Source organism: Phalaenopsis equestris, unplaced genomic scaffold (genome assembly GCF_001263595.1).
Source record: "Phalaenopsis equestris unplaced genomic scaffold, ASM126359v1 Scaffold000002, whole genome shotgun sequence".
In the NCBI taxonomy this organism is placed as follows: domain Eukaryota; kingdom Viridiplantae; phylum Streptophyta; class Magnoliopsida; order Asparagales; family Orchidaceae; genus Phalaenopsis; species Phalaenopsis equestris.
In genome coordinates this window covers 64,936,776-64,954,972 of record NW_018164444.1, presented here as the reverse complement: position 1 = coordinate 64,954,972, position 18,197 = coordinate 64,936,776, and the positions used below count along the sequence as shown (strand labels likewise).

At 36.5% G+C, this 18,197-nt stretch overlaps 3 protein-coding genes across 9 annotated transcripts in view; all 3 read right to left on the bottom strand.

Annotated features, from left to right (window-relative positions):
- Positions 1–2,161, bottom strand: part of LOC110022405 (probable sphingolipid transporter spinster homolog 2) — a 40,551-nt gene extending 38,390 nt beyond the window's left edge. The window contains 2 exon segments of the mRNA XM_020721332.1: positions 1,660–1,791; positions 1,968–2,161. Coding sequence (XP_020576991.1) covers positions 1,660–1,791; positions 1,968–2,113 — 278 coding nt within the window. The 5' untranslated portion in view covers positions 2,114–2,161.
- On the bottom strand, positions 2,141–8,454 carry LOC110022412. Of its 2 annotated transcripts, none has more exons than XM_020721343.1 (2): positions 7,950–8,454; positions 2,141–2,468 (listed from the first exon to the last, which is right to left on the bottom strand). In XM_020721343.1, the coding sequence occupies exons 1-2, from the start codon at positions 8,131–8,133 to the stop codon at positions 2,164–2,166; spliced, it is 489 nt and encodes a 162-aa protein (XP_020577002.1). In that variant the 5' UTR covers positions 8,134–8,454; the 3' UTR covers positions 2,141–2,163. The 2 variants fall into 2 exon arrangements, with proteins under 2 accessions (XP_020577002.1, XP_020577010.1); XM_020721351.1 differs by lacking the exon at positions 2,141–2,468 and adding an exon at positions 7,403–7,862 and having other exon boundaries at positions 7,950–8,452.
- A 3,020-nt stretch (positions 8,455–11,474) lies between these two features.
- The window catches only part of LOC110017866, a 15,631-nt gene continuing 8,908 nt past the window's right edge, over positions 11,475–18,197 (bottom strand). For 2 of the 6 annotated variants that reach the window (XM_020715014.1, XM_020715015.1), the window contains 2 exons: positions 16,206–16,480; positions 14,540–15,439 (listed from right to left, as the gene is read on the bottom strand). In XM_020715014.1, the coding sequence (XP_020570673.1) occupies positions 14,631–15,439; positions 16,206–16,480 (1,084 nt within the window). In that variant the 3' untranslated portion in view covers positions 14,540–14,630. Of the gene's footprint in view, positions 11,642–12,891; positions 13,091–13,876; positions 14,206–14,539; positions 15,440–16,205; positions 16,487–18,197 lie in introns of those variants that run through there. The other 4 variants (XM_020715010.1, XM_020715013.1, XM_020715012.1 and 1 more) reach the window with 4 other exon arrangements.

The window sequence follows — 18,197 nt, the reverse complement described above, 5'->3', positions numbered from 1 at the left end:
TGGACTTTCACCACCAAACTAAATTCTCTTCATCAAGTCACATGCTACAAGGTCCGCCTCGTGGCTTAAGGTCACAAACAAGAGTATGGAGTAAACTACCAAGGAACCTTTAGCCCGGTAGCCAAACTTCCCACCATTCGTATCCTTACTACAGTGGCTCTTCATCACAATTGGGACATACTTCTCTAATGTTTTTTTCCATGGCACATTACATGAAACCAAATATATGAAATAACCACCTGGATTCCAAGATTCACAGCTTCCCAATCATGTATGCTTGCTAAAGAAATTTATGTATGGACTAATCCAGGCTCCACGTCAAGGGTTCATCATTTTCTCCGACTTTTTCCTTACAAATGAGTTCCAATTCAACAAGGCAGATCCATCTCTTCTTCTCTACCATCGGCATGAAATCCACATATTTGTACTCATTTATGTTGATGATATACTAATTATCGCAATCATCCCAAAACAATTTCACAGTTGAACGATGCCATGGCTACCAAATTCAGCTTGAAACATCTTGGCCCCATTTGATGCTTCCTTGGCATTGAAGTTCACAAATCTGAGAATCAGTTCTTTCTAAGTAAACAAAGGTATGTTCTCCAAATACTTTACACTGCAAAAATGGAAGACAGCTTACCCATCAACACTCCCATACCAGCCTGTCAATTCGCCTCTTCCCTCTCAAGCACTCCCTTCCAAAATCATACTTTGTATCGCCAATTGACGGGTAGTCTCCAATACCATATGGTCACTCAACCAGACAATGCTTATGCGGCAAATTGGTTGTGCCAACACATGCATTCCCCTACCACCACTTGGTGCAAATATCTAACCCATCTCTTTGATACCTAGAGGCATTGTCATTTTGGTATGATTCTTCAACTTGGAAATCTTTATCTTCGCGCCTATGCCGATATAGAATGGGCTGGAGACCAAACCGACCACAAAACCACCATGGGGGTGTGCTCCTTTCTCGGTAATACACTCATGTCTTAGATGGTAAAGAAACAATCCGTAGTGGCACAATCGTCAACAGAAGTTGAATACTTCTTCAGAAATTTGGGATTGATCTCCTACAACCAACTCCACTTTATTGTGACAATATCTCAGCTATTTCGCTCGCCAACAATCCTATTTTCCACGCCATGATGAAGCACATTGAGATTGACTATCACTCTATATATGATCACATCAACCCCAATCATATCAAACTAGAATACATACACACTCAGGATCAACCCGCCTATGTACTTACAAAATCTCTTCTGAAGAGACAATTTTAAGAATCTAGCACCAAGCTTAAATTTCTTCCTCGAACCATCAATTTGCACAAGGGCATTAGCGAAAATCAGCCACCACTACCACAATGATTTCATAATCGGTGGTCCCATAGAAATATAGGCGTCTCTAATAACCAATCCTGTCCCTTATGCTTCTCTAGACTTTTCCAGCATAAGTATTATATAGTGCTCACTTAAGCTAGGGCTGCTAATAAGCAATCCGGGGGATTTCATTCTCACGTGGTTCTACCTGCTCATTGAATCTGTATCGCACAGAAGGTAAGTTCTGAAAGAAGTTTTCTCTCCTCTTCAAAAAGCATTACAAATTAATAAACAGCAAATCATAACCAAGGCAACCAACAATAAATCTTACTGAATTCCGCCACCGGATATGCAAATACCGCTCTCTGTGCAGGTGCTTTGGCTACCATTTACACCATTGCTTGCAATCACTCCTCGGTCAACATAATTCAGCATATTGATAACGCAGAACATCACGAGTAGCCTGCAAACGATTCAGCGTTAATATCCATACCGCAACCCCTTCCCCAACACCACATCAGCGAAAAAGAAAAAAGTTGTTTCCAAACACCCCGAGCCCAAAAAACGAAACATTTCAAAGAAAACCCTAGAGGTTCAGCGGAGCCTCTCCGGCAACTGAAGGAAAAGGAGCAAGCGCACCTTTTAGGCGAGAACCACGAAGGCTTCTCCTCACCGCTAGGGCTCCGCTCCTGCTCGTCGCCGCGTAGGGGGATCGCGATCGCCATTCCCGGCAGGGGAGAATCAGCGGTATCGGTCGGCTCGGCAGAAGACTTAGCTTCTCCCATTTAAACAAAGTTGAAAATGACAATTTATATAGGGAAACTTGACGTCCACGTTAGAAGGAGAAAACGTTAAGACGTTTGTCACCGGTTTTGTTCTCTTGTGCCGTAAGTTCCGTACCTATCGTCTTCTTCCCTCTGCGTTTAAATGAAAGCGGAGAAGATGGACGAGAAGAAGACGAAGACAAATGGATTCGAGATCCCTGCTGTTCTTCGCAGATATTCTTCGGAATCTCTCCGGATTTGGAAATTGAACGATCGTAGATAGTTGTGCTGAATTGGCAGCTGGGTGGGAGGAACGGTGGAGATGAAATAGGGGAGGTCTGGGTGCCGCTTAGCTCAGCCAAAACGAGGTGCATGACTGAAAAATAACAAATAATTAAAAAAATTATTGTGTAAATATTTGTGATTTATTTTATTTACACTTTTCCCCATATAGTTAATAAGTTGTCTTTTTATTTTTAATGTTGAGATAATTATAGGCTAATCATTATAAATATTATATTTATATATTTTATAATTGTAAAATTAATGTATTTATTCGTGTCAAGGTCAAATTATTACGAATTTGATAAAAAAAAATAAAAAAATATGAGACAATTTTACGATGAATTATGATGTTTGAGTGAGAATTTGAAAATTAGATGAAAAACAATGGTTAATTTATAAATCATGAGTTTGAGTAATTGCCTCTTCAATGTTTAATTAGAAAAATTTACATATATACCGCTCAATTCCTATATAATTTAATATTTATACAAATGACATCTTACTTATACATGAAAATGTATATTTCACATTTTATAATTAAAATAATATTGTTGAGACAATATAAAAAAGATTTAAGCAGTATAAATGTAAGAAAAAAAAAAATTTACATATATAAAATATAAATGCATGAAACTTCGGTAGTATGTATGTGGATGCCCCCATTTGATCGAGTATTTAAAGAGTGAAGTACACATTTGCTATTTAATAACTAATACCAATGTATTAGATGAAGTACAATAAATTTTTAAATGATGAAGTATTTTGAGATGGGTGCATAGAAATTTTGATTGGTTACTCACACATAATGCAAATTTAAAAATAAACAGAACAGTTTTCGGAAACAAAGTTGAGATTTTGATTCGAATGTTCACACGCAAAAAAAAAACTCTAAATTATAGCCATGGATAATGATACAGATGTTATCTAATAGTATTATTATTATTATTATTATTATTATTATTATTATTATTATTATTATTATTATTATTATTATTCATGTGTCATCAACAAATTTCTAATATTCAATATGAAAATTTTTAATATTCAATCAGCAAAAGTATAGCAAAACTAAACGGTTTCAGAAGATGGACCTAAAAGTACAAAAATCTATTCAATCTGAACCAAATCAAACTCAGATCAAGCTGTTAAATCGCTTTTGAAAACTTTTATGACATAATTGGAAAGTCAAACATATTTCAATTATGACATGTTTATAGTTAAATCGAGTATCTCGACAGAGATAAACCCTAAACAGATTTCAATCATCACAAATCACCATTACGGCTCATGTGGTTTACAACTCGTGTAGCTCTTGACTCAATTTTTGTGACTTATAGATGTCATCACAACTCATTATAATGGCCTATGTGACCAACTACGACATACGTGGTTCACATCTAGTTCAGCTCCTAAATCCAACATCTACAGGCTACGGACATAATCATAGCTCACCACTATGTCTCGTGTGACCAACTACTACCTACATGACTCACATGTCCTGCAACTTCCTACTAAGACCTCTATGGCCAAACGATGCTTCTGAAGGAACCATCAGCCGCCCACATGACTAAATATCATCATGACTTTCAAGTGCAGTTTATATGACAGGCTAGCGTTACAAACATTGTCTCCAACATTCACGACAAACTACTGCTTCCATAACAATCGACTGCGGCTCTTGCAGTCCACTACCATCGAAAATTACATTCATTACAGTTATACTACAAGTATAATTGATGACCACTAAACATTTTTGTAACTTTATCTTTTTTTAATTCATGAGAAGAGTAGACATTTGTAATTACCATTCAGAATTGATTATCAACTTAGCTAAGCCCTATAATTTTTCCCCTTCTCAAAGTTTTTCATATAAAAATTGAGGTGTCTCCTCCTGCTTACTTCTCTTTAACAACATTAGAGTATGTTGGGTTTTCATGTAACAAACATTATGACACTAAATCTATGACTTTACTGACATGAACCTTTCAACATGCATCATCATCATCATCAGCATCATTCGAAGGATTTACATATATATCATATAATTATTTTGTATTATATATTGAACAAAAAAAATTGATATTTATTTATATAATACTTTAGTGTGCTAATTAAATTAGAGCATATTTTTGCAAAGGTGTATTTTATGTAATATTAAAAATTTGGGTATTATATAAATAAATATTAAAATTTAGGTATTACTTTAAAAAGGATAATTACATACTAACTACCTGAAATATTAATATTTATAACTTGTGTGGTGTACATATAAATACTCTTACTCAGTAATACTAAAAACCCTAAACTTAGACACAATATTAAGAGAAGATTGGATTTTGCAAATTTTTTTTTTCTTTTTTTCCTTCTTCGCCTTAAAAAGTTAGAAATGTAATGTTTTTTATTGAATTGAATAATATATCCTACAATAAAGAAAAAAAAATATATATATAAAATATAAATGCATGAAACTTAGGTAGTATGTATGTGAATGCCCCCATTTGATCGAGTATTTAAAGAGTGAAGTACACATTTGCTATTTAATAACTAATACCAATGTATTAGATGAAGTACAAAAAATTTTTAAATAATGAAGTATTTTGAGATGAGTGCATAGAACTTTCGATTGGTTACTCACATATAATGCAAATTTCAAAATAAACTCAACAGTTTTCGAAAACAAAGTTGAGATTTTGATTCGAATGTTCACACGCAAAAAAACTCTAAATTATAGCCATGAATAATGATGCATAATAATAATAATAATAATAATAATAATAATAATAATAATAATAATAATAACATTATTATTATTAATATTATTCATGTGTCATCAATAAATTTCTAATATTCAATATGAGAATTTTTTCTCAAAAAAAAATATTCAATCTTTGATTAAAAATCATATTAAACTCTGATTTTAGCAAACGTATAGTAAAACTAAACGGTTTCACAAAATGAACCTAAAAGTACAAAAATCTATTCAATCTGAACCAAATCAAACCCAGATCAAGCTGTTAAATCGCTTTTGATAACTTTTATGGCACAATTGGAAAGTCAAACAAATTTCAATTATAACATGTTTATAGTTAAATCAAGTATCTCGGCAGAGATAAACCCTAAACAGATTTCAATCATCATAGATCACCATTACAACTCATGTGGTTTACAACTCGTGTAGCTCTTGACTCAATCTTTGTGACCTATAGATGTCATCACAACTCACTACAATGGCCTACGTGACCAACTACGACCTACGTGGTTCACATCTAGCTCAACTCCTAAATCCAACATCTACAGGCTACGGACATCATCATAGCTCACCACTATGTCTCGTGTGACCAACTACTACTTACATGACTCACAGGTCCTGCAACTTCCTACTAAGACCTCTATGACCAAATGACGCTTTTGAAGAAACCTATGTGGCCCACATGACTAAATACCATCATGACTGTCAAGTGCAGTCTATATGACAGGCTAGCGCTACAAACACTGTCTCCAACATTCACGACAAACTACTGCTTCCATAATAATCAACTGCGGCTCTTGCAGTCCACTATCATCGAGAATTACATTCATTACAGTTATACTACCATTATAATTGATGAACCACTAAACATTTTTTTGTAACTTTATCTTTTTTTTTTAATTCAGGAGAAGAGTAGATATTTGTAATTATCATTCAAAGTTGATTATTTCAACTTGGCTAAGCCCTATAATTTTCCCCCTACTCAAAGTTTTTCACATAAAAATTGAGTTGTTTCCTCCTGCTCACTTCTCTTTAACAACATTAGAGTATGTTGAACTTTCATGTAACAAACATTAAGACACTAAATCTATGACTTTACCGACATGAACCTTTCAACATGCATCATCATCATCATCAGCATCATTCGAAGGATTTACATATATATCATATAATTATTTTGTATTATATATTGAACAAAAAAAATTGATATTTATTTATATAATACTTTAGTGTGCTAATTAAATTAGAACATATTTTTGTAAAGGTGTAATTTATGTAATATTAAAATTTTGGGTCTTATATAAATAAATATTAAAATTTAGGTATTATTTTAAAAAGGATAATTACATACTAATTACCTGAAATATTAATATTTATAACTTGTGTGGTGTACATATAAATACTCTTACTCAATAATACTAAAAACCCAAAACTTAGACAAAATATTAAGAGAAGATTGGATTTTGCAAAAATTTTTTCTTTTTCCTTTTTCGCCTTAAAAGGTTAGAAATGTAATGTTTTTTTATTGAATTGAATAATATATCCTACAATAAAACGTGTATATAAAGAGATCAGAGTAATTATACAACCAAAAGGCTTTGTATAACCAAAATGTGTTTGACCAAATCCTCCATAGAACTGACGATTCAGAGCAAGGAACAGTCGAAAGGGTTGTTTCATGAAAGAATGTAAGGCCCTCTGAAGCAAGATAATTGCATGTGAATAACCTAAGGTTGACCGATGAGAAGCTAGCCAATCGAATGCCAACCGATCAAAGGCTGGCCAACTAGAGGTTAGCCGACCAACCAGAGGTCAATAAATCAAAGGTTAGTCAACTGAAGGACGACAAACCAGGGAAAGCCGACCAACCAGATGTCAGTTGATTAGAAGCCAGCTGACAATAAGTCGATCAATCACAGGTCAACAAACAAAGAGTTTAACAATCAAAAGTCAAGAATTATTTGACATTTACCTAAAATATTGCCTTAAATTAGAATAAGGGCAAAAATAGAATTTTATACAACACAATAAATATTGATATATTTAGCTTTCTTGTCAAAAATAATTTACGAGCAAGCTGAATAACACATGCATATTATCTAATTCCATCAAGCAAATTTTATATTCGAACTCCGAATGTAAATTTGTGTCAAGAGTAAAGTAAGAACTTGCCACGTGACAAGTGGACCCCACTATAATACACTGGTTGGATAGAATTTTAGAAGAGTTGGGGCCCACTTGCCAAATTTTAGTCAGATGTAAGATTTTGTGCCTATCAGGCCTAAATATCACTTTCAAATTCAAGACATGTTCAAGAGTTTTTAGGCATCATCGAAACCAAACGTTTGAACTGAACATACCGACTTTAAATAATAATAATAACAAAACATATCATATTTGTGAAAACTCAAGATAGTGGGCCAACAAAATTTCGTGGGTCGATCAAAAAGCCCAAAGAGCAAACTGTGTTGGGATTTAACCGGGCCACCCAAAAAACCCATATAGCTCCTTTCTGCTCCTTTCTGCAGTCTTCCTCATAAACAACTTCGAAAGAAAGAAAACCCTAATGCAGAAAACTCTCCTTTACGAGCTGAATCCTCCTCAGACAAGCCTTCGCCCTTCTAATCGCCATCTCCGCCCTCTCTTCCGACGACAACCTCATCTTCTTCTCCATCTCCAACCCAAACCCTAATTCCTCACCGCGCAATTCCCCTCTTCTCCTCTTCCTCGACGACACTACAAATCAGCGGCGAATACATAGACGAAACAGTCAAAGCGTGGCAAAAATGGGTTCAATCGGAGCAGGTAAAGGAGAAAACGAACCTTGCGTGCCGGCAGAGGGAGAGCTGGAGGAGGAGAGGAGATTGGGGAAAGAAGGATCGAGATCGTAATCGGAGATGAGTGATTGGAGCTCGAGCTTCAGGTAATCGAATCGCGATGGATGATGAGCTTCTAAATTCTTCAGCTCCTCTTTGGCTCTGTCCATCATCCAGGTATCTCTAGCCATCGTCTCTCTCTCTCTCTCTCTCTCTCTCTCTCTCTCTCTCTGTGATTGAGTAGGAGGAGGGTGAGGTTAGAGAGAATCAGCCATTAAAGGAGGTTCGCGGAGCTGCCATTAAAAGGAATGAAACGACAGCAGAGAATCGGGCAGTCGTGTTGAAGGGGAGACCCTGCAGGTGGCCTCGGAAAGAAAAGACGGCGTCGATATCCGCGCGATTTCCGCCCAAGAAGACGACAAATTTTCGAGTATAATTGAAATTTTCTTGACAATTTTTAATTATTTTACATCTTAGTGGAATAGATGCCAACGTTATTCTTTCAAAGTTCTTTGAGAAATTTTTTTTTTTTTTTAATTCTAGAGAAATTTTTGTTTCAGTCTCAAGTTATTAAAGTGCAGCAGTTAACAAAGATCCATAGTCCAAATTTTTAAAAATAAAATAAATTTTTAATACTCATCAAATAAATAAAATTTCATGATTGTGATTTAGCATGAATATTCAGATAAGGTATGATATAATTAAAAGAGTGTTTCGTACCATTTGGTTCGTCGCGTGATATTAAAGCTTTCATCAAATAATTTAGAGATCAAACGATAACGAATCTGACAAATTTATAGTCAAATCGAGTGTGTCGTCGATATGATTCTAATAAGTCTAGGATCGCTCAATTCTGACTTATTAAAGCACTCAAATGTTCATCAAAATAGCGTCTGATCGCGAGAATCTCTCCGGGGAGTCCAATTGAGTCATCTAAAGTCCTTCCTTATTTGTATAGAAACATCTCTCACTACATCAATAGTACCCTACTCTTCTCTTGAGAGAGGAAAAGATCTTGAGCCAGAAGAAGCTTGAAGCTTAAAGGAACTAAAGTCCAGGATCACTTCTGCACCGCAGATCCAGCGAATACCTCCCACTTAAGCAATCGTCGACCATTGTCGTCCATCGCCTGTCGGGCACCGTCGACCGCCCCTGACTCTTCATAAAATCCTTTACGAAATCCTGACATGTGCTATGAAATCCTGGCGCATATTATAGACTAACGAGAATCCTGCAAAAAAACACACCCCACATACGGTGCAAGGACGTGCCCCAATAATGTTAGTTTTATCCAAGCTTCTAAAGTTCTCTCCTTGCAGCTCACTACTATAACCTACATAACCAACTCAGGTCTACATAGTCCATAGACCGTGCACCTTCTAACTACAACCTTTGCATCCTACGAAAGTTATCACAGTTCATCATTACGACCTTCGCGATCAACTAAAACATAATTCATCCACAACAGTATTTGCATCTTGCGGACGTCATCATAGCTCACCACTACAACTTACGCGATCAACTACGACCTATATAGTCCACAGCTCATGCATCTCCTAACTTCGGCCCCTACGGCCAATGAATGTCATAATAACTCACCAATACGACCTTTTTTATCAACTATGATATATTTGGTTCAAAACCCGTGCAACTTTCGACTCTGGTCTTTGTAGCATACAAAAGTAATCACAACTTACTAATAAATTTTATGTATTCAACATATGCTTTTAAAACAACCATATATGGTCCGCAACCAACAATTATGATTTACATAACCAACTACGACCTATGTGTTCTACAGTACGGCTTTTGCTTCTAGCCTTTGTATCCTACAGACACAACTCACTGTTACAACATATGCGACCATCTGCAACATACGTGGTCCACAGCTCTTGCAGCTTCTTGCTCAGTTCCCTGCAGCTTACGGATGTCATCACAACTCACTATTACGGCCTATGTGATCCACAGCTCGTGCAGCTCCCAACTCCAGCTCTTGCGGCTTACGAACGTCTTCACATCTCACTTTACGACCTATGTGACCAACTACGACATACATAACTCCTACAGCTTCTTAATAAATTTTATGTATTCAACTGATGCACTTAAAACAACCATATATGGTCCGCAACCAACAATTACTATTGCTTTCAACTAAGATCTATACACAAAATAATAAAATTATATTTATTACGATGGTTTTTTTTTTTAAGATTTTTACAACCTATTGAAGATATTTTCATGATGTTTTTTCTAAGAAGTTGAGTTTTGGTGATTAAATTAAAAACTGATAATTAAGATATGCATGAACTTAAGTTTCTTGATTATAACATTATAACATAATTATTGAAAACGAAATTTGAATCCGCACCCGCAATCGAGATTCATCATCTTTCAATCGTGAGTAATTTACAAACTCTAAAATTTTGCTTGTATTTTTGGTTGAAGTAAAAAAATTGAAAAAATAATTTTGAGATAGAATTTAGGCGCTCACCTTGCTTAGAATAAAAGCAATTTTCATGTATTTATAGTTTAATTCAATTTGTGTCCATTCTTTCATTAAAATAGTAAAACTTATATTTAAAAAAAAATATTTATAGAGTCTCTTTGGTCCGGCGCCACAGTTTTGTATGTTTACTTAGTACCTGTTTGGCACAGTTGTGGTGAAGCGGCGCTGCTAAAATCACTCGTTTGGCACGGTAATGGGGGAGCGGCGCAGGCGGAAATCAATAAAAACCGGGCCGTTGGTTATACCCCATGGCCAACTTTTGCGTCTAGCTTTTTGCATGGCTACCAGAATCTCCTATGGCCGAAACACTCTCCCACATCACTTCTCTCTCCCGGTCCCTTCACTCTCTGCCCTTAACCCTCCTCGACGGAATCCGGAAAATTTTGTCAAACAGTTGGCGGGTGAGATTTACATGGCGGCATCGAGAGTAGAGAAGGACCAAGCGGTTGGAGAGGTAGGTGTCGGGAGAAATGAAAAACTTGAGGTGGAGGGTGTGGAGGTTGTGGCCGACGACGAGGTCTAAATTTGTGATACAAGTTTTGAGCAGACTGCGGAAGAGAAGAAAGGTAATTGTTGAGCTCCGGAAGTGGGCAAAGCCGGGCTCATCTACCGTCTGCCTGTATTGTTCATGTAAGGATTGGGGAGCGGCGCAGGCGGAAATCAATAAAAAGCGGGCCGTTGGTTATACCCCGTGGCCAACTTTTGCGTCTAGCTTTTTGCATGGCTGCCAGAATCTCCTATGGCTGAAACACTCTCCCACATCTCTTCCCTCAATCGGTCCCTTCACTCTCTATCCTTAACCCTCCTCGACGGAATCCGGAAAATTTCGTCAAACAGTTAGCAGGTGAGATTTACATGGCGGCATCAAGAGTAGAGAAGGACCAAGCGGTTGGAGAGGTAGGTGTCGGGAGGAATGAAAGACTTGAGGTGGAGGGTGTGGAGGTTGCGGCCGACGACGAGGTCTAAATTTGTGATACAAGTTTTGAGCAGACTGCGGAAGAGAAGTGTTGAGCCCCGGAAGTGGGCAAAAGCCAGGCTCATCTACCGTCTGCCTGTATTGTTCATGTAAGCTTCCTCCAAAAAATCCCTTCTTTGTTGAACACTTTTGAATCAAATTGTATTCAAACATTCAAAGTGGATGAACCAAGATGTAATTTTTCTCTCCTCTTCTTCTTCTCCCCTCACATCTTTATCTAAAGAAGAATTTTTGTCAGCTTTCATCACAATATTTTACTGTCGGATGGTTTTGATAGCATTAGTTTGAAACTAATATATAAAGGTTTTTACAACTCGAAGCTTCTTCATATGAACGCAAATAATAATAATAATAATAACAACAATAAGAAGTATTAATATTTCTCATACAGTATTGAAGTATGCCTAAAAAAAGGAGAATTGATAATGCATTACAAGATGGATTTACGTATGAAAGGTAGCTCTTAGAAGCTCCCCGACTCTAATAAAATGGAGGATTGAAAAAGTTGATAAGATGATTCTTTGTTTATTGTTGCTTAAATTTTTGTTATAATTCTCAATCCCTTTCTTTATGGTAATATTCACCTATGTGTTTCTGGTAATGCTTAATTTTATGTAATTGGCCTTGCATGTACCTAGCCTTACTGACATCCTTAGATGGAATTCCCAAAATTTTGGGAGTGCAATGATGAAAACATTAATTTGTGTTACAATGTACTGTTTTTAAGTGATTTTTTGCCTTAAAAGTATTAAATTTATGGTTATCACAGCTCTGTTCCGCACAATGTTACAAAACAGGGGCAGAATGGTCATTTTTACAGAAACAGCTGCCCCACAGTTGTTTTCACACAACAGCCTCCAAACATGCAGTCAGCTTCCCCGCAACAGTTTCCCCACAACAGCTTCCCGGTGCACCGCCGAATTGGCCTTGCATGTACCTAGCCTTACTGACATCCTTAGATGGAATTCCCAAAATTTTGGGAGTGCAATGATGAAAACATTAATTTGTGTTACAATGTACTGTTTTTAAGTGATTTTTTGCCTTAAAAGTATTAAATTTATGGTTATCACAGCTCTGTTCCGCACAATGTTACAAAACAGGGGCAGAATGATCATTTTTTACAGAAACAGCTGTCTCACAGTTGTTTTCACACAGCAGCCCCCAAACATGCAGTCAGCTTCCCCGCAACAGTTTCCCCACAACAGCTTCCAGGTGCACCGCAGCTGCAGCTGAGAAACTAAAAAAGTGCAAGTGCACCAAATAGAGCCTTAAATTGTGTTTTGACAGCTTTTCCAAAAAACTACCGATGAAATATGTACTTTCCCACCACTCTTAGCTAGATACGGTGGCAGATTTCTAGTTGTGGTCTGACTTTTTAAAAAAATTTGCAATAACCACGCCACTTTCTGAACATTATATTATTATTCAATAACTTTACATCTATTTTTTAATAAGTTGTAGTTGCCTCAAACAGACCCATATAATGTCCCTCAACCTTCTCCAAATAACCTAAAACTTGTTGCCAGTGAAGACCAGAGTTGTGCTAGATCCTATTTGGCTAACACAGATCAATCAATCTGTGCGCATCTTCAAAGAGCACTCTCACTACAAGTTGACAAATTGTGAAGAAATTGATCAAACTGCTGCATCTCTAAGCTCCTGCATCCTTTATAGGAGGAAAAATAAATAAAGAGCAATTATATGCATACCACACTTCTTTTATGAACATATATTAAAAGTAATGGCCGGTTAGACAAGCCTCGGTCATCCCTCAGTGTGCAAAATATTCGAGTACCACACCCTACACATGGGGAGAATCAAACCCGTGACCTAAAGGGACTTACGACTTTCAGAGAGACAGTTCTACCAACAGGTCACGGAACGCACACACCACACAATTCTTATATATTTACATATCCAATATCTAAACTTTCATACCTACATACATAACTCTCAAATCTTTGTCAGCACATAATGTCGCATTCACCAACTTTTTAAAAGTTAAATACACATTTTTAATGCACAAGTTTTTAATACCAGTGTTATTAAATGTAAATATCAAATCTTAGAAGTTAGAAATGTAAATGCATAAGAATTGTGTGTTATATAAGTAAATTTTCCTAAACATTTTTCAAAAATTACTGTAACACATGCAAGTTGGGAAACCAGCAATGATGCCGCCTTTGTTCATCAAAAAGAGAGATTGTCAAAGATGGTAGCAATGAGACCACTATTGTCAACCATCGATCGACGCGGCGGTGGACCTTGGCTCAGATGGGACGAGAAGGTGTGATCAACCGATCAATTTTTGACACGAGGATGGAATGATTTGGATCATATCGAAAGCACCATTTCGACAGATTCTAACTCAAAAGGTAAAAACCCCCTTCTAAAATGAATAAATGAGTCATACTTCTACATTTGGTGGATAGATTTTGATAGAGACTTCAAACAATAAGAACATGTCTTCTCCAATACCACGTACATTGTTTATCGTATTTTGAATTTAGCTTTTGGGGCATTTACATGCATACCACCTAATTCCTATGTATTTACAAACAACTAAATTTTGCCTTTTTACAGCATACCGCCAAAATCTATCACATCACATCAAAAATATGACCATTTTAACTTCCCACTAATATAAGATAAAAGGGATGGATATACCCCATTGTACTGTATCTCTGCTTCATAGAGCAATTTATTCAAAACGGTGACATTGGAGACAACAATGTGACACTTTTGCTTCCTGCTCCCTTCAAAAGTTCTCATAACATCGCACTAAGTGAACCCCAAAAATTTCTATTGATTAAAAAAATGGGGCATTTACATACATACCACCAAATTCCTGTCCTTTTACATATCTAACATCCAAACTTTACATTTTCTATCTATACCACCCAAATCTTTCATATCACATCAAAAGAACCACCATTTTAACTTTTGAAAAGTGAAATACATCAGAACCACCATTTTAACTTTTGAATAGTGAAATACATCTTTTCATGTAAAGAGTGATATGGCATGTATGTAAAAATTAAAGCTTTGGTGATTAAAGAGTAATATGGCATGTATGTAAAAATTAAAGCTTTGGTGATAGATATGTAAATCCATAGGAATTGAAAGGTATGTATGTAATTATTGAAAAAGTAATTAAATAAAAAAAGGACAAAACATACCAGATAAGCTATGTTTTCCATATCTCCTCAACTCCATCTCCTCTGATCTTCTTCTTGATCAACTGGAACATACCAAGATGGCCTTCTCCTTGAATTACTCAACCTATAATTCAAATATACTTCTTCCTCGCATAATGGCCTCGTCGCAACCAACACAAGCGTCTTCATGACATCTCTCGCTTCATCACCACCGCCTTTTAATCTGAACCAGAAGCTCCCAACCCTCTTCATTCTCACACTCTCTTCCCCACCAAACACAATATTCGGTATATAAACCCTCATATCCTTCTCCATAACCGGAAAATCATAGGGACAAACCATAATATTAGGTTCGCAACCATTAGCCGGATGGTTGGCAAAATGACCGAACGAAAGCGGGTTTCGAAGCTCGAGTACTTCGCCGGAGTTTGTTCTACTGCTGCTTTCGAGAGGCTTGCTAAGAATTTTCCATAAACGATCCGACTCTTTACTAATATTCAAAGATGAATCTGGATTTAAGTTTGGCTTGTAAGAACCTTCCCAGATTTCCCTGGATTCTCCGCCGACTCCCCATGGTTGCGCGTTGATTATAATGTCATCGTACCTTGTTATAAGATACGAGTTGCAGGAATCAACCCTCGGGTATCCAGGAATGTAACGGTAATAAGCCGGAGAATATATAATCCCAGGGTAGAAAGCTATTACAGAGCCTACGTTGCATTCTCCGGATAAATACAGACCGAGACCGGCTTCCTTGTGGGGAATCTGAGACGGTTTTACATCAAGGGTGTATCGGATTCGATCTTTGAGATTAGATGAAAGCTCGATGCGAGATAGTAGCTTTGTTCGAGTCACAGCTGTACTGCATGAACTAGAGATCAGTTTGATGAATAATAAATTGTTCCTATAAAATGTCTTTAAGCATATGCAAGAAATGAGCAAAAGCCTCTCTGAGTGACCAATTTAGTGTTGGAGTTTTGAAGTGCTTCATTTTAATGCCGGAACATTAAAAACTGATCCAAATTAGTCCATAGGTTGGATTTCAAAGTTAACATCAACTATTAACTTTGAGGGTATTAAAGAATAAGAATTTAAAATAAAATTTTATTTTTTATTATTACTCTATTTTTATATGTAATCAATTTATGAATGATAAAAAATTTTATCTCATGAAGTAAATAATCGAATATGGTTATCCCTTTTTTAAAGAATCTGAATATTTTAACAATAGATCAATACAGACCCATAAAAAAAAGTATTTAAATAAAAAGAATGAAATTAAAATACTTTATAAAATAAAAGAGAAATACTTTATAGCATATAAAAATATAGTAATAATAAAACTTTTTTTTAAAAAGTCTTATTCACAAAATACCATCAAAATTAACGACTGATGTTACTTCAACCATGAATTCAGCCTATGAATTAATTTGGATCAATCTTTAATAGTTCAGGACTAAAGTGTAGCATTTTATAACTTCTGAACTAAATTGATCACTTGTCAATATTTGGAGGATAAATTTGGATCAAATTTCAATAGTCTGGGATTAAAGTGGTGACTTTTTAATAATCGGAGAACCATCTTGGGCTTTTCTTCAACAAGAAAATAATAGGACGACTTACCAGGTTTTGGTGTAGATGAAGTAGAAGCGCCGACGGCGAAACTGAGCCCGCTGCGCTTAGGAATGTTTTCATGGCTGAGGGGCGAATTCGACAAATCATATAAATTGTTGGGATCAGGTTTAAGGATATCATCCATCTGGCTACATATGTTTTTGATCTGATAATGTATATTTTCTTGAACTTGTCTCTGCTGATCAGCAACAGAGGCTTTGCTGGCCATTTCAATGATCTCCTCTGCATCTTTCTCATCAGCATTTCTTCCCAAACGGTTAAAGCTGATCCTTGGCAAAACCAATGAGGATGAGCAAAATGTCTAATAATGTTTTTTAAATAGACAAGATTTAAATAAAATGTATCTAGTTTCCTTTTGAAAAAACTACTGCTATTGTTAGGTGTATGGTTGGAAGTGGCATTCAATTTGAATTTGCTCTAAACATGATATCTTTTTAGCTATTCCATTAATATACATTGGTTTTAGACTATTGGAAATATTTGTGTGGTTTTTAATTGCTTAACTTGCCATAATATTGGTTACTATACGACCCCATCATGACAAGTTTAAAATGTATTTGCGGATGGGCTCTCCACTATGACTGCATATCTTGCCTTATAAGAACAAAAAAAAATCCTCTAATCGTACAAGCGAAAAGTGTGTTATATCTACATTTTGATGGTTTTTCTCCATCCCTCTGCATTTTGATGGGTTTTCTCCATTCCTTGGTGGACAACACCGTAAATAATATTTTGCACATTGGCATGGTGTTTTGGCTCATAAGAAAAACTTTATGATAGGATGAAAATATCTCAAATGACACAAATTGAGAGAATAAAATGGGTGTTCCGTGCACTCTACTGTAAATATATAAGAATTGTGTGGTACGTATATAAATGCCCAATTAAGAAACAAATCAAAGCTTGTAGCATGGCCAAAATGAAAGAAAAAAATTTTACTTTAGTTTTAAGCTTGCTCCTAGAAGTGTGAGAAGAATACAAACGTAACACGAGTAAAAAGTCGCATGCGGTATAAGAGAGAGCGGATGAGCTTGGACTTGAAAGGAGAAGAGTAAAGTTGGAGTCCAGCCACACATTTCTTAGGAACTAAGCCATCAATTATCATTGTATTGCGGTCTAGAAAAAAAAAATAGGATGGAAAGAAAAAGTTTAAAATTAGGTTTGCCATAACACATAAAGAGGTAGTAAAAAAAGCGTATCTAAAGTTAGACATTTATGTTGAGTACTATTTGAGCACAACCTGAAATAGCATAGTGACGTGGGGCACACCAGGGAAGAGCTGAACCGGTTAAGCATTGTCTGCAACGTCCAGCCAGCCCTAGGGTGGGCTAGGTTTGCCGCCCAAGGGAGGAGCCTGCCCCTCCTAGCTGCTGGCGTTCCCCTTTTCCCTTCTAGGGCTGTATCTGAGGACGAGTAGTGCTCCGGCTACATCCTGCTCTAAGGTGGTAGTTATCTCCTAGTGTTTTCCTCCCATTTCTCTTCCGACCTACTTGCTGTTGCCTTACAAACCTAACCCCTTGCCGCTGCAACCTTCCTGCACTGTTACAGTGCAGGTTGCCGTCCCTACTGCACCACCCAAGTGCTGCGGCCAATCATCCTGCTCGCTTCCCAGTAGCCGCCTCAATTCTCTGGTGCCGCCACCTCTCCCAAACAGCCTGGCCGTCGTACCGCCGGCTGTCTTGCCTCCTCCCTAACAGGATATTCGTGTTTGTTGCGTTTTCTTTGCTTTTTTAGTCTTGATTGTAACCCCTATTGCTTTTGTGTAATAAAATTTATTTTTCTATCAAATTTTGGGATCATTTAGGTATCAATTAGTATTAGAAACAATCTAATCTTAATCCCATCCTAGTATTTTCTAGCACCCACCAAACCATAGCCAAATTTTGATATAACCATAATTGCTCATTTGTTGATTTTCAAAATTAGCAACCCTAAATGATTTTTCTACACCTTAAACCAGCTCCATACACCCTCTTTCCC

Bases quoted from the DNA above. Each gene is read 5' to 3' on its own strand.
- LOC110022412 (XM_020721343.1), bottom strand. From the start codon at position 8,133: ATGGCTAGAGATACCTGGATGATGGACAGAGCCAAAGAGGAGCTGAAG. The intron at 2,469-7,949 runs GTTCGTTTTCTC...GTTATTTTTCAG, and splicing joins TCCCTCTGCCGGCACGCAAG to TCATGCACCTCGTTTTGGCT.